A 12,440-nucleotide genomic window follows, 5' to 3' on the forward strand; every position below is an offset into this window, starting at 1 on the left:
AAGCTGATACTAAAAAAGAAACCTGTACACAATCCTAGTAGATTAGACTATAATAGATATGTGGATATGAAAAGATATTATAAGCTGCATCTTTAATGAAGATGCTACATTTTTTTTTTCTTGATTTTTCTTAAGTTTGTTTTCTCACAAATAATTTAAATAAAAGTACAGGAAAGAGTACTACAATATTCTGGTACATTTTTATTAATTTTTGAATTATCCTTTTTTCCTTCAAACGTCAAAGCAAACCACAGCAAATCAGAGGAGAAGACTGAGAGCCATGCTTTTTCCTCCAAATCATGTTCTTGCATCCAGTTTTGTTTTTAAACCATGAAAAATAAGAATATCTACTAGTATATTGTGAAACGCAGAATCTGCACACACTCTTGGCAGTCCAACATTGGTGGGACTGTGTAAAGCACTTGAAAATAAATTTAATCCATTAATAGGGCTGTAATCCTGCAGATGTGTGCATGTGTACAATCCCATTTCAATCAACAAAGCAGCAATTGTGCACAGAAATATTTACATGTGGGTTGGCAGGAGCAGGGGCACTGCTGAGCATAAGAGGTTATTCACAGCCAGGCATGCAGCCTGTTTCCCTCAGATGTGAGGCAAGGTTGTGTGTGTTTGCCCATATGCTCATGTTTCTCATACCTGCTAATCTACTGGGATTAGAGTTTATTTAAAGAAGATCTTTGACTGGCTCCTTAGGCAGGGATGGGGCAAGAAATGGCAGTTAAATATGCTCCGGCTAGTCCTTGTAAGCACTTCTGTGAACAGGGAATTCAGCCTATCAGATTTAGAACTAATCCATTTAAAGAGTTTTGCAACCACAGCTCTCATGATGAGCCCTCCAGATGATGACATGCACTGGCTTATTGAAATTGTTTTCTCCCATCACACAGTCATCTTTGATATAGGAACATATTAAGAGAAAAATCATACCTTCTCACCACTACTGCTCCAGCAGTGAATATTAGTGTCACTAGTATAAAATACAGTTCAAAGTTACCTACAGAGCATTCCAGAAAACAGGTGAAGGAAAGGTGCTAAGTATTTGAAGTGTAGCCTACCAGAAGCACTTATAAGACAGTTCCCTATTAATATGTTTCTGTTCTAATTCCCCATTCTGTCACATCTCTAGCTCTGCTGCTACTAATAAGAAAAAAAAAATGCTATGGGGTGTTCTTTTGCCGTAATGAATCAAAAAGGCTTCTGTAGGTGTGGCTGTTGCAGTTCCTGTCACAGTAGGAGAGAGAACTTGGACTTTATTCACTGAACCTGCTGTCTCACCAAAGAAGTTACTTCACGTATGGCATGTTGGTACTTTTCTGAGGCAGCTTTAAACTCAGCCAGGTGCTTCTCATAGCTTGTCACGGCTGTCAGAAGCTGATTCCTCTCCACAGCTCCTAGGATGGCATGAAAGATCATTTCAACGCCGAGCCCAAGAACGGTGATGCTGATTCCCCCAAGAACAGATGCCCCAATCTGTGCAAGGAGACTGACGAGCTTGCTCACAGTGAAAGTTATAAGATTGGAGCCAAGTAGTTTGAGAGCTACCATCCCTGCTGTTGAGGTCACTTCTCCAAGAATAATGGAAAAAACTTTATGGGCTATTGCAATTTTCTCCAGCTCAGGCTCTTTGATGTCATACAGCTTCTGGTACAGCACAGGCTCTAGCTTTTCTTTCATGTCACTGTCAATCTTCTGCACCTGATGCTGAATCTCACTCATAGCTTGAATTATAATGTCGCAGTTTTCCTTGACAGTGCTGCTCTTTCTCATCTGAATGTAGGTAATGGTACAGCCCAGATGTTCATTCAGAACTCTAGCCAGCTCATTTGTTGCACGGAAATTAGTGGACATGCAGTCAAGCAACTCTTGGTGGAGACTGACAAGTTCTTGCCGTCTCTTGGGGTTATCTGGGTAAAAGAGGTCACTCAGCGCCATTCTTCAGAATGAGGCTACTTCAAGAGAGAAAAGAGATCTTTATTCAACACCCATAACCTTAGTCCTTAAAGAGCAATGTCTTTTTGGGACGTCTTTTGTCTCTGCCTCACTGGTTCTTTTTATACTCAGCAAGTCAAATCCGAAAGCATATCTTGTAAATAAAGATATCTTAATACCGTTTTGGGATCTTTAGCCAAATTATTGGAAAAGGACCTTATGAGACACTGTACATACTCAGAGCACCAAAAAGAGCTAATCAATATGTAATTAGAAGGCTGGTAAAATGACCATGGGTCATTCTTCAGCTTGGAAACTAAAGGTGGTAGAAACTGTTCATTAAGGAACAGAATCATCTAATCTAATCTAATCTAATCTAATCTAATCTAATCAGCAAAATCTAAAATAAGATGTGGAAATGAAAGGACTGTTCTAGACAAACTTGTATCAACCAATTTTTTTCAGGTAGTGGCATCTGATTTTTAACAACTAGGATGACTGGTGGAAAGGACACTGTCTATGTCACCATAACTGTTTTATGCTAGTGCAGTTTATTTCTCATCTCATTCAAGAGAAAATGTTATAAGCACACTGTGTTTATACTAATAAAACCACACATGGAAATTCTTAGAGAACAGTAAATTTTTTTTATAATAAAGCCGTCCCAACCTATATCACCTTATATACATCTTCCACTGTGTTTTCTACCCTGATTTTTAGCTCCTGTTCCCTCATAGTCTATTCAATCAGCCATGTAATCAGCCATCACTGGTTTGCAGGCAAAGGGGCATATTTCATAATTTTTTTCATCACCTGCATGTCAATATATAAGTAACAGGGTTGCCAGTGTTCATGTAGTTATTCCTCATCACTAAGCTTTTGTAATCAACTCTGTGCCATTTCCTTTTTAACCCATCATCAGCTGCAAAGTAAAAATGCTTTGGCATGCTTTTGACTTAAATGCATATATCTCACTTTGCTACAGGGGCAAACTATGGATGAGTAGGATGACTCGTGTCTTTGTCATTTGCATTTTCACCCCTCACACTTCAAAACTAGGCCACTTTTATGCAGTGCTTCACATTTTTCCCAGACAAATCTTGTCTGGTTGTGGTGCCTACATATAGCAGTTACAGCTACAAATAGTTGCATGTAGGAGAGTAGCTAGATTTTTCTTCTTAAATGGTAGTTCTTGCAGTATCTGCTAACTGCAAATCATCTGACACTGACCCAGCTGTATTTTACAAAACACACCCTCCCCCAGAATTATTTGAACAATCCCATAGGCAACTTTTAGTCTCACTGTTGAAATACAAGCTGTTCTGAAGATAATGTTTTCCACAATATTTTGCACAGAACTGTACATTTCTAGCAGCCACTTATCTTGTAACTCTGTTAAGAGAATGAACTCTTCAACACATCTTTCTTTTTCTTCAAGGTGGTGGGAACGAAGTACATATACAGGAAGGATTTGTGATTTTCAGGAAACAAAGCTATGTCAACGGAAGGTATGATTTCATATCAGTCCTGCCTCAGATATGTTTGCCAGCTTGCTTTCTGACTTTGTGTGATACTATAACTTCTCCACTCCAGTCATGTCTTGTTAAAAGGTCACTTGTTTTTCCTAATTTACAGAAACTGAGGAGACAAAGTGTTTTAAGGGGAGTAGTACTTCAACAAATGTTTTATGTACCAGACAGGTGTGGAGGAGGTTATAGCACACATTCTTTATGCATGATTATTTCATCTTCCTATAGCTGCTCTAGATTTTATGTCTCTTAATGCTAAAATTACCTTTTACTTTTTATATGAACATATCTGCTAGTTTTTACATTTGCTTTCTAGAGTTTGGCAGGCCATATCTATTTCTGTATTTCTGGCTATCTTCAGCTCATGATACATTTTCTCCAGAAGCTTTTCTAATTAAACATTTAGACTGCCTACCTGATTTTGTCTGAGGGCTCCTGCAATCAGCTGAAATGTGTATGGAACAGGGACTACATCCTCTTTCCCCTGTGTTCCTCTGGTGTTTTCCAGCAGCATGTGATGTGTTAGGGATCCAGAGGTTGGGCTTCAACTGGGTCCTGCTGCCTGGTTGCTTGTGATTGATTCTAATGTGTGATGTTTATCCAGATTTATCCAGTTTTCTCTCTCCTTTCCCCTTCCTTCCAATTTTAACAAATTTCAGTTTATTTCATGATATTGTATTCAAACCAGAGCCAAACTCCCCTTGTTTTCAGAGCTGTAGGCATGAGATGAGATGACAGAGAACACCAGTAATTTAACTATTAAATATCTGCAGTCATCAATTTTTTGTGGGACCTAAGAATGCCATGTAATCCTGAAGTACTCCTTTCATCATGGGACCAAATTGAATTGATAAGCTTGGCAGCTGCCTCTGTGTCATTTTCTATAGGCTGGAAACTGATTTCAGGCCTTCAAGGCTTGCAGTGGATGCAAAGTCTTCTCTTCTAGGGTCTTTATCACTTGGAACATGATAGAAAATCCCTTAAATATAAGCAAACAGCTTTATTCTTGATTTACTCTGGGTAGTTAGAGAAGAGTCATAATGATAGTTTCAGACCTTGTAAGTTTAAGAGTAGAACTTACCTGGAGTGCCTGTCACCCTTCTTTGCTCCAATTTGCCAGGTCCTCTCCTCTGATACAGTGAGAGGAGAAGAAGTGGTGTGGAGGCCCAGAGCCAGCTCTGGATGAACAGCAGTAGAGACTAAAATTAATTTTACCATTTAACACACTTGGAAGGGGAAGGAAGAAGAGGCAGAGGGCTGAGATGAGGACTGAGAAGGATGAAGTGGGATGTGAAGCTGCAACTGCTTGGTCACATCTAGCTGCACAGCTAATCCTAGCAATAGCTGACGATACATGCCTGCTACAAATAACCTGGCTTCCCAAGTCCCTAGCACAAGTAAAGGCAACATTAGGAGCAGTCCCTCCACCCTGTGCTGTCCCAGGGCTCTGCCTGCAGTTCGCCTTGGGAGAACTTTTAAGTGCAAGCAGCACATAACTTCCTTAGTAGTAAAAATGGTAGCAAGATGGGATCCCAAGCAGGGAGAATGCTTTGTACTTCCACCTATAAAGGGGTGATTGCAACATCCAGTCACTATATGAACTGATGGTTATGGGTCACTTCACAGGAAACTGTAGCTTAGAAACACATTGCAGGGCTGTCTTCAATTGCTTTACCTCTTGAATGTAGGTATCTGGTGCATTTGACTTTGCTGTGTCTACCCTGCCCTACTCAGAATATGAGTTTAACTCCGTGTAGACAAATATATACAATCTGAAGGATCTTAGTTCTGAGGATTACATTACCTGTGTAGATTGTTTGCTAGGGCACCGATAAATTTGCCAATAAACACCAAAAGGCAAGACTAATTAACTTCTAGCACTTCCATTGATTTTCAGATTGCATGCTATACTTTGCAGCTATTTACACCGTTTTTACTTGCCTGCTTGTTAGCACCTTGTTAGCCTGAAAAGGCTAACAAAGAGCTTTTCCAGTGTTTTCTTCTAACTCAAATGTCTCGGGGAGGGTGGGTCAGGTGGGTTGATAATTTGTAAAACTGGTTTCAGAAATGTAACATTCTAGCTGAAATATATCCGGTTCTTATTCCTTTGTGTCTTCTGGGTTTCCTCTGTTTGCTTTTCAGAGTCAGGGAGCACTCCAGAAATGTTAGGCCTCCTTGGTTTAAGGAGTAGCAAAGAAAGGCTGGCCAGTGCCAGACAGAATCTGGATGGCTTACTGTTGCTGTACATCTCTACAACTAACAAAATGATCCAGCTCCTTAATACATATCTTGGCACCAACTTGCCCATCATGTCAATGAAAGAAAACCTCGGCATAAAAGAAAATCTGCAGCTCCTGGTTATTGGTTTGAAAGAGGTGCAAGCCACGGTGGGAAAAAACAACGAAGACTCACAGGAAATCATCAGACGTAGTGTGCCTGCTAAGATTGCTTGTCCCAGCATCCCCCTGCAGGACAAGATCTCTGCAGTAGAACATCTTTATGACAGTTACAAGGGGGTAGAAGGAAACATCAAGGGTGTACTCATTGCACTTTTGTTGGAACGTAACGATTTCCCTGATGCAATCGAGTCTGCTATTCATCAGTTATCAAGCTCACCTGCCTTATCCCTCCAAGTATCTCAACTTCGCACACACCGTGCTGTTCCTGCGGAGATGCTGCAACAAAATGAGACGCTAAGTACCACAGAAGACAGCTCCTTCTCAAGTGAAATACAAAAGCATCCTCACTGTCCATCCTTCTCTTCTCTTCTTGTTTTCCTACAGGATATTCTTCAAAAACATGACTCCGTAAAGAAAAGTCTGATTCTGGCAGCTGAGTGCTTAGAGGAGGCTTTCAGTGTGCTGAAGACACCTTGTGAAGAATTCCAAACATTTGTTAAAATACTTGAAGACTGTATTCTGAAAAGAGATATGTAGTAAGGAACATAAATGTGCTGATATGTCAGAAAATCATCTTGTTTCTTGTAATTCTTACATAGAAAAGAGTCTAAGTGTGGTCAAGCATGCATACAAAAAGTATCCACAGCAGCTGCTTCTTGAAATCTGGGTTTAGTGCTTTTGATCACTTAAATGTCAAAATCAAGTTTTAAAAATGTATTATTTGAAATAATTGGTAAAGCATGAGCAACAAGAAAGTAACGTGACACATAAATAGAAAACAAGTTAATGGCAAAATGTTTATGTATTAAATCTGGTTTAGCTGCCTTGGCAAGCACGTCTCAGGATTTCAGGGACAGTACTGTGGTTTCACAGAACATGTTATTAGGTTTTAAATGATCAGATTACCATCCCTCCCATTTGACGGTTGGACTCAGTGATCTCAGAGGTCATTGTCATTTTCCAGCCATGACAATTCTGTGACTCTGTGTGATAACAGACATCTAAATATGATACACAAGATGCTGAGCATCAGGTTCCTCATCAGTGGAGGTAAGGGACCAGGGGTAAAGAAGCAAGCAAGGTATATTGGAAAGAGGAATTGCAGGCAAAAAAAGTTTCTTACAATTTCCACATTGTTATTTTTTGGAGATGGGAGAACTTTGTAGCTCTTCTGGCTTGGGTGTCTAAGTTCTCCAGAAGAGCTAAATAAGCACATAGAAATGAGAGTAGTATATAGCTAAGTCTGAATTTCTAAACTCAGTTTGTGATATTAATTCAACCTCCAGCATTACATGTTGCAGACCATCAAGGCAAGGAACATGAAAGAATGTTAGTCACATCCAACACACACAAAGACAGGCATCTTCAAGGTGCTCTCCTACGTTCCTGCATGAGATGGCCAACATATATTCATTTGACACGAGACGACTGTTATGAACACAGGATCTGCCTGAGATTTTTAGAAGATATGCTATAGTCAAACATGAAAACAAAAGCCTGACAAGTCTTATGATGCTCTGCTGCTCAGTTAATGGCTCTGAGAAGCTTCATATTTCTGTCATCTAGATTGAGATAAGAGCTATGGCTTCAGTACATGAGGTCATGCAGTGGGGAAAGACTGCTATGCAGCAGTCACAGATGTGGCTGGCCCCTGGGAGCCTGCACTCACAGGTGCCTTCTCTGTTCCACAGACAGATTTTCTCTCTGAAAATAAGGGCACTAAGAGGTCTGTAAAGAGTCCAAAGTCCATGTGTGTCTTTCCTGAATCCCTAAGGTAAAAGCTATCTACAGTGAAGTGTGTCACTGCACTAATCTACACAAAAGGCCATGGATAACTGCCCTCCCACTTGAATGGCTCCATGGAATGTCTGCTTTGATGAGCTAGGCCGAATGTTCCAGCCTCAGCTGCAGAGCTGCAGATGAAAGCAAAGGGCGGATTGAATCTTCTGTGACAACAGGAATTCCAGAGACTGATTTCCTGTGAATTCTTCTTGCCTTCTATTCAAATGTGTATTTCTGGATGCAGCCAGAGAATCAGTCACTGTGGACCCAGTACATGAGAACTCCAACCACACTAGGAAGAATGGAAGAGTCAAGGCCAGTAGAACCACTGTTCTTTCTCCTTGAAGCTGAAAGAAAGTCAAGAGATAAGTCATTTAGACCTCTTCTGGCTGCCTAAAGCTTCTTGCACTTGTTAACACAGCTTTTGCCCATAATAGCCATTTCCTCAAGTATACCTACTACTTTGACTAAAGCAGCAATACTTTTTAAAAGTGTAGCAGTCTTGCAAGCCACCAGAATAAATATCTGAATTCAAACTGACAGCAAATCTTGTCTGCTCTTGCAGTAGGAATACTGGGGACCCAAATATTTGCGTCCTACCTTATCTTTGCAATGGCAGATGGGATAAATGGAGGCTGCAGAGAACCCTGCAACCTGCTGTGTATCAGATGGGTTCATCTCTACTGAGATGTGGGGTGCTCCCAGGTTTCATGACAAGCAGGTGAAAACATCGCTCTCACAGGCAAACACAGTGGCCAAGCTACAGATTCGGACTTGAGTGTGGCCCTATGCAGGTACAGCTGATGAGGGCTGGCTGGGGAACTTAAAACCAGACTGTCCTGTGCTCCCCCCTGCATGAACAGCTCTATACCATACCTTCCACAAGCTGGCAGTGGTACTTGCTGTAGTTCCCCACAGAATGCAGATGCAGACGATTACCATGCTGTGTCTGAAAGAAGCTCTTAACAAGGAATATCTCATAAGGGGGAATGAGGATTTCCTTCTCAGATGTGTAGTAAGAAAAGCCTTGAACAGCTGCTCCCAGGCAGGTGGTCACTGTGAACAAAGTTTCATTCCCAAATTTCTGAGCTTCATTCCGGAGGCGAGAGGTAGAGGTGAAACGTCCAAATCGCACCCTGCTGCCTACTGTGGCCTTGATATATAAATCTTTCACACCCCTATGCACCTGGTAGCATTTACGTTTCCCTATGTCCTCCTTGCTGCTCTGCCATTGCTTCATTATCTGGATAGCAGTTGTTAGGTAAAAGTGAAAATATTTGAAAGTGAAGTTGTGTCTGTAGTGCTCTGGAGAGCTTCCTGCTCTAGATGTGGCCCAGTTCAGCTGAGAGTGCAGGGAAGAGTTCATAGTGTAAGCCATGAGGACTATAGCATGGCTCTCATGCATCTCTCTCAGGAGACCTACAGGGCTCTTTAAGAAAGCCTCCTGGGCCTTCTGCCAGAGATTCAAGTAGTCCTCATTAGCAGCTATTTCCTTTTGAAAATAGTCTCCTCTCTCCAGTTCTTCCATTACCTCCTCTCTGCACCCCAGATACTGGTCATCGAAGGAATTCAGAGCCATATCCATGATTAGGTGGGACACAGCCTGCAACATAAAACCAAATCAAGATTAATATCAGGAGTGTGAATTTTTTGTGCTTCTCTATGCATTCAAGACAAGTTTTTTTCCTACCCTCTCCTTATCCCCTTGTCATTACTGGCAGAGCAAACACAGCAGGTAGGCATCTTTGACAAGACCTTTCTGAGCAACCTCAGGTTATTGTCCAAACCCTGCCTCAGGATAATGCCAGCCAGGATGCCAGAGTTCTTACTGGATGTTGATCAGTGGGCTTAAAAATTTCAGGAGAGTTGGCCCTTCAGAGGGCAAGGGTATAGAGCCTGCAGGCTATGGTTCATTCATTACAATATCCTGATCAATAAGTGGTTTTGAAGAGGGGAAGGGTGAGTGAACCAGTGTGTTAGGGGCAATGCAGCCTCAACACCCACAGTGATGAATTTCTTCTTCCTGCCTTCTTCCATACCTCTTGGGCATGTTTTATCTCCAGAGAATGATGTTCAGTAAAGGACAATATAGTAGCAGCATGCCAAAACTTTTGTTCATCCAGTTTGGCTCAGTGTGTCCAGCTGGACGTGTCGTGTTGATGAACATTAAACACATGAGTAAGGATTTACACAACTGGGTTCTATAACAGGAAAATAGTGTGTATTATATTTTGCCTATGAAACAACACACTAATTATCTGTTTCTAGCATTTCAAATTTATAAAAACCTTGTGTACTAAGAACTACTGTGAGTTACGTTATTGTGTTTTTTTGCTTTTGGATCTCCTAGCATAGTCAAGTACTGTAGTCAGTTGATACGAACTTGAATTCTACAAGTAGATACTGAGTTTTTTTCAAGTACTCAACCTAGACACATAAAAAAAATTATACCCTTTTTAGCCAATCTACTGCCCCAGAAAATATACAAGGATTTGTTTCATTTCTCCATGATACCATAATTGCTTTGAGTGAAAGTTCAAAGAGACTCACAAGGAATAGGACAATGTTGTCGCCACCCTATCCAACAACATGCTGCTTTTGTCAGAACCTCAGCTGAGACAGGTCAGAAAATGAGAGAAACAATTTCATAAGATCTACTCATAAACACCCTGGGAAAGCATCTGTCTCCAAATGAGGAGGTAATTTTCAACATGGTAGTTAAAAGGCAAGTAAAGGAAAAGATCAACTGAAAGCAGAAGAGTTTAAGCTAAACCCAGAGCTCCTCACAGGACATGTTTCAAATAGGAAAAAAAAATATATTATTTCAGCAGAATAAGCAATTTGACCATTTCAAATAAAGAAATTTTTTTACCCCCTCTTACCAGCCTTTGAAAGGAGATCATCAATAGAAGTAACAGAACGCTGGCCAGCAGCACTGTCATCCCAGAGTCCACCCGAGACACTGTAAAGAACATTGAGGTCAAGCAGAGGTCATTTATATCTGTTTAATTCCCTTTTTTCTTGAACAGGAAAATTCTATGCTTTGCAATTTGCATTCATGTTTTGGCAAAAATTCTTCAGCTGAAGATCATTCACCAGGTTTTTCACACCAATTCCAAAGTTATTCATCAGACCAAACAAAATTTGCTGGTAGAATTGTGCCCACAATCCATAAGGAAGGATTCAATTGTGCCAACTCCAGCTGGTGAAGATGTCCTCCACCTTGATAAATCTCTTTTGTTCTTGAAAAAAAGGAAGAAAACTCAGATATGGAGAAGTCTAAGGCAGTTTTCTCCTGAGGAGTGATGTGTCAGGATGAAAGCACTCCCTGATCACAAGCTTAAGAAGCCCTTTTAAAGAAGTGCAGAGCTCTGATAAAGCCAACACAGAAATGCAGGGTAGGTTGGAATCCCATCTGGAAGCAGAGATAATGTAACTGTCCCTCTCCTCCTTGGCTCCCTCAGTTTTCTAATAGTATGAGGCCAATTCTGCCCTTACGCCACTGTACGGTGGCACCTTGTTGAACTGTTTACATTTAAAATGCTTATTCTGAGTGTGTAAATACTGATTCTATACCAATACTGATTCCTCACCACTGGCTGCTTTCCAGTCACCTGTTTGATGGTGGTGAGTTACCCATCAGTGATGCCCCATGACCTCTGCCAAATTATTTATGAAAAGAGAGTCAAAAGGAGGAGCCAGAGCCTCTTTCTGACTATAGAGAAGTGAAATCCATTTTCCATTGTCTGCTAGTGACTGGATAGGTGAGAGGGGCACCTGTAGTCGTGGTGTGATACGCTGGGAAAAGAGACACTCGTGGCTGCTTGCATTCTGTGGACAGAGAGCTTTGGCCAAATATTGCTGAAATAGGGTGAGAGATGACATAAAGTCTCATACTGGGTTGCTTTCAAAGTGATCTTTAAAAAGTGATCTGCAGCCACTGGTGACATGAGGTGATGACACGATGGGTAATGCAAAGTGGTATGTGCAGCCTATCTATTTCTTGGAATTGCTCCATCATTTTAGGCTGTGTTTCAGAAAGCACATTTCCAACTTTTACAAATGAGTCCAGAGAAGGGGTTGTGTATGTATTCGGGGACATTTCCCTCCTGGGTTCATACAGAGATAAAAAGGATTTAAACTGGGAAAGGTTTCAGTGGGAACTTAATAAGAAGGCTAAACAGCCCAACTAGACTGTTGGAGTCACTCCCAATTCAACTTTATATAATCCACTTTCATATTATGTCTCTACATGTCCCTTCTGGACACGTCATGCTTGTTGTAGTATGAATTGAATGAGGACAAAAAGGTTTGGGCCAGAAAAAATTTTCAGTGGTCACTCTTTGCATTTTTTTGCCAGGCCTGTGGAATTTTGGAACATTATTGAGCAACAGTAGGAGAGGTATTTTCTCGTCCAAAAGGTTCAAAATCAACTAGTTTACTACTTAACACACGGTGATAAATATAAATGTCCATAAGATGGCAGCAGAAGACGAATAATGGTTCCTAAATCTGCACTTAGAGGTGAAAATTGAGCTCTTCCATTACAGCAGTGAATTTGTAACCTCATTTTTGCACTCCAATTCTTACAGGCTGTAATGTCTTCAGCCCATATAGAGATCTGGTGACACAGAGCAGCTGAAATGATCAAGGTCTTTGTGTGCAACCACTGAGAAAATCTTCACTGAAAGAGACAGGAAGGTACAAAACCAGCAGAAAGATGCAAATAAGAACAGGAAGCTTGATTTTCTTTTCTAGCAAACAAAACCACAGAACAACA

At 40.9% G+C, this 12,440-nt stretch overlaps 2 protein-coding genes across 2 annotated transcripts; both read right to left on the bottom strand.

Annotated features, from left to right (window-relative positions):
* Positions 1–196: 196 nt before the first annotated feature.
* On the bottom strand, positions 197–4,974 carry SMCO3 (single-pass membrane protein with coiled-coil domains 3). Its single transcript, XM_071732914.1, has 2 exons — positions 3,895–4,974; positions 197–1,970 (listed from the first exon to the last, which is right to left on the bottom strand). The coding sequence occupies exon 2, from the start codon at positions 1,951–1,953 to the stop codon at positions 1,276–1,278; it is 678 nt and encodes a 225-aa protein (XP_071589015.1). The 5' UTR covers positions 1,954–1,970; positions 3,895–4,974; the 3' UTR covers positions 197–1,275.
* A 1,603-nt stretch (positions 4,975–6,577) lies between these two features.
* ART4 (ADP-ribosyltransferase 4 (inactive) (Dombrock blood group)) lies at positions 6,578–11,132 on the bottom strand. Its single transcript, XM_071732913.1, has 3 exons — positions 10,543–11,132; positions 8,537–9,263; positions 6,578–8,007 (listed from the first exon to the last, which is right to left on the bottom strand). Exons 1-3 carry the CDS (start codon positions 10,633–10,635, stop codon positions 7,913–7,915), a joined length of 915 nt encoding a protein of 304 aa, XP_071589014.1. The 5' UTR covers positions 10,636–11,132; the 3' UTR covers positions 6,578–7,912.
* Positions 11,133–12,440: the final 1,308 nt, after the last annotated feature.

This window comes from Heliangelus exortis, chromosome 1 (assembly GCF_036169615.1).
Source record: "Heliangelus exortis chromosome 1, bHelExo1.hap1, whole genome shotgun sequence".
NCBI classification, from domain to species: Eukaryota; Metazoa; Chordata; class Aves; order Apodiformes; family Trochilidae; genus Heliangelus; species Heliangelus exortis.

Excerpts from the sequence above, each read along its gene's own strand:
- SMCO3 (XM_071732914.1), bottom strand. The coding sequence starts at position 1,953 with ATGGCGCTGAGTGACCTCTTTTACCCAGATAACCCCAAGAGACGGCAA.
- ART4 (XM_071732913.1), bottom strand. The coding sequence starts at position 10,635 with ATGTTCTTTACAGTGTCTCGGGTGGACTCTGGGATGACAGTGCTGCTG. Across the intron at positions 9,264-10,542 it reads TGATCTCCTTTCAAAGGCTG|GCTGTGTCCCACCTAATCAT; the intron begins GTAAGAGGGGGT and ends TTTATGTTGCAG. Across the intron at positions 8,008-8,536 it reads CCACTGCCAGCTTGTGGAAG|CTTCAAGGAGAAAGAACAGT; the intron begins GTATGGTATAGA and ends ACTTTCTTTCAG.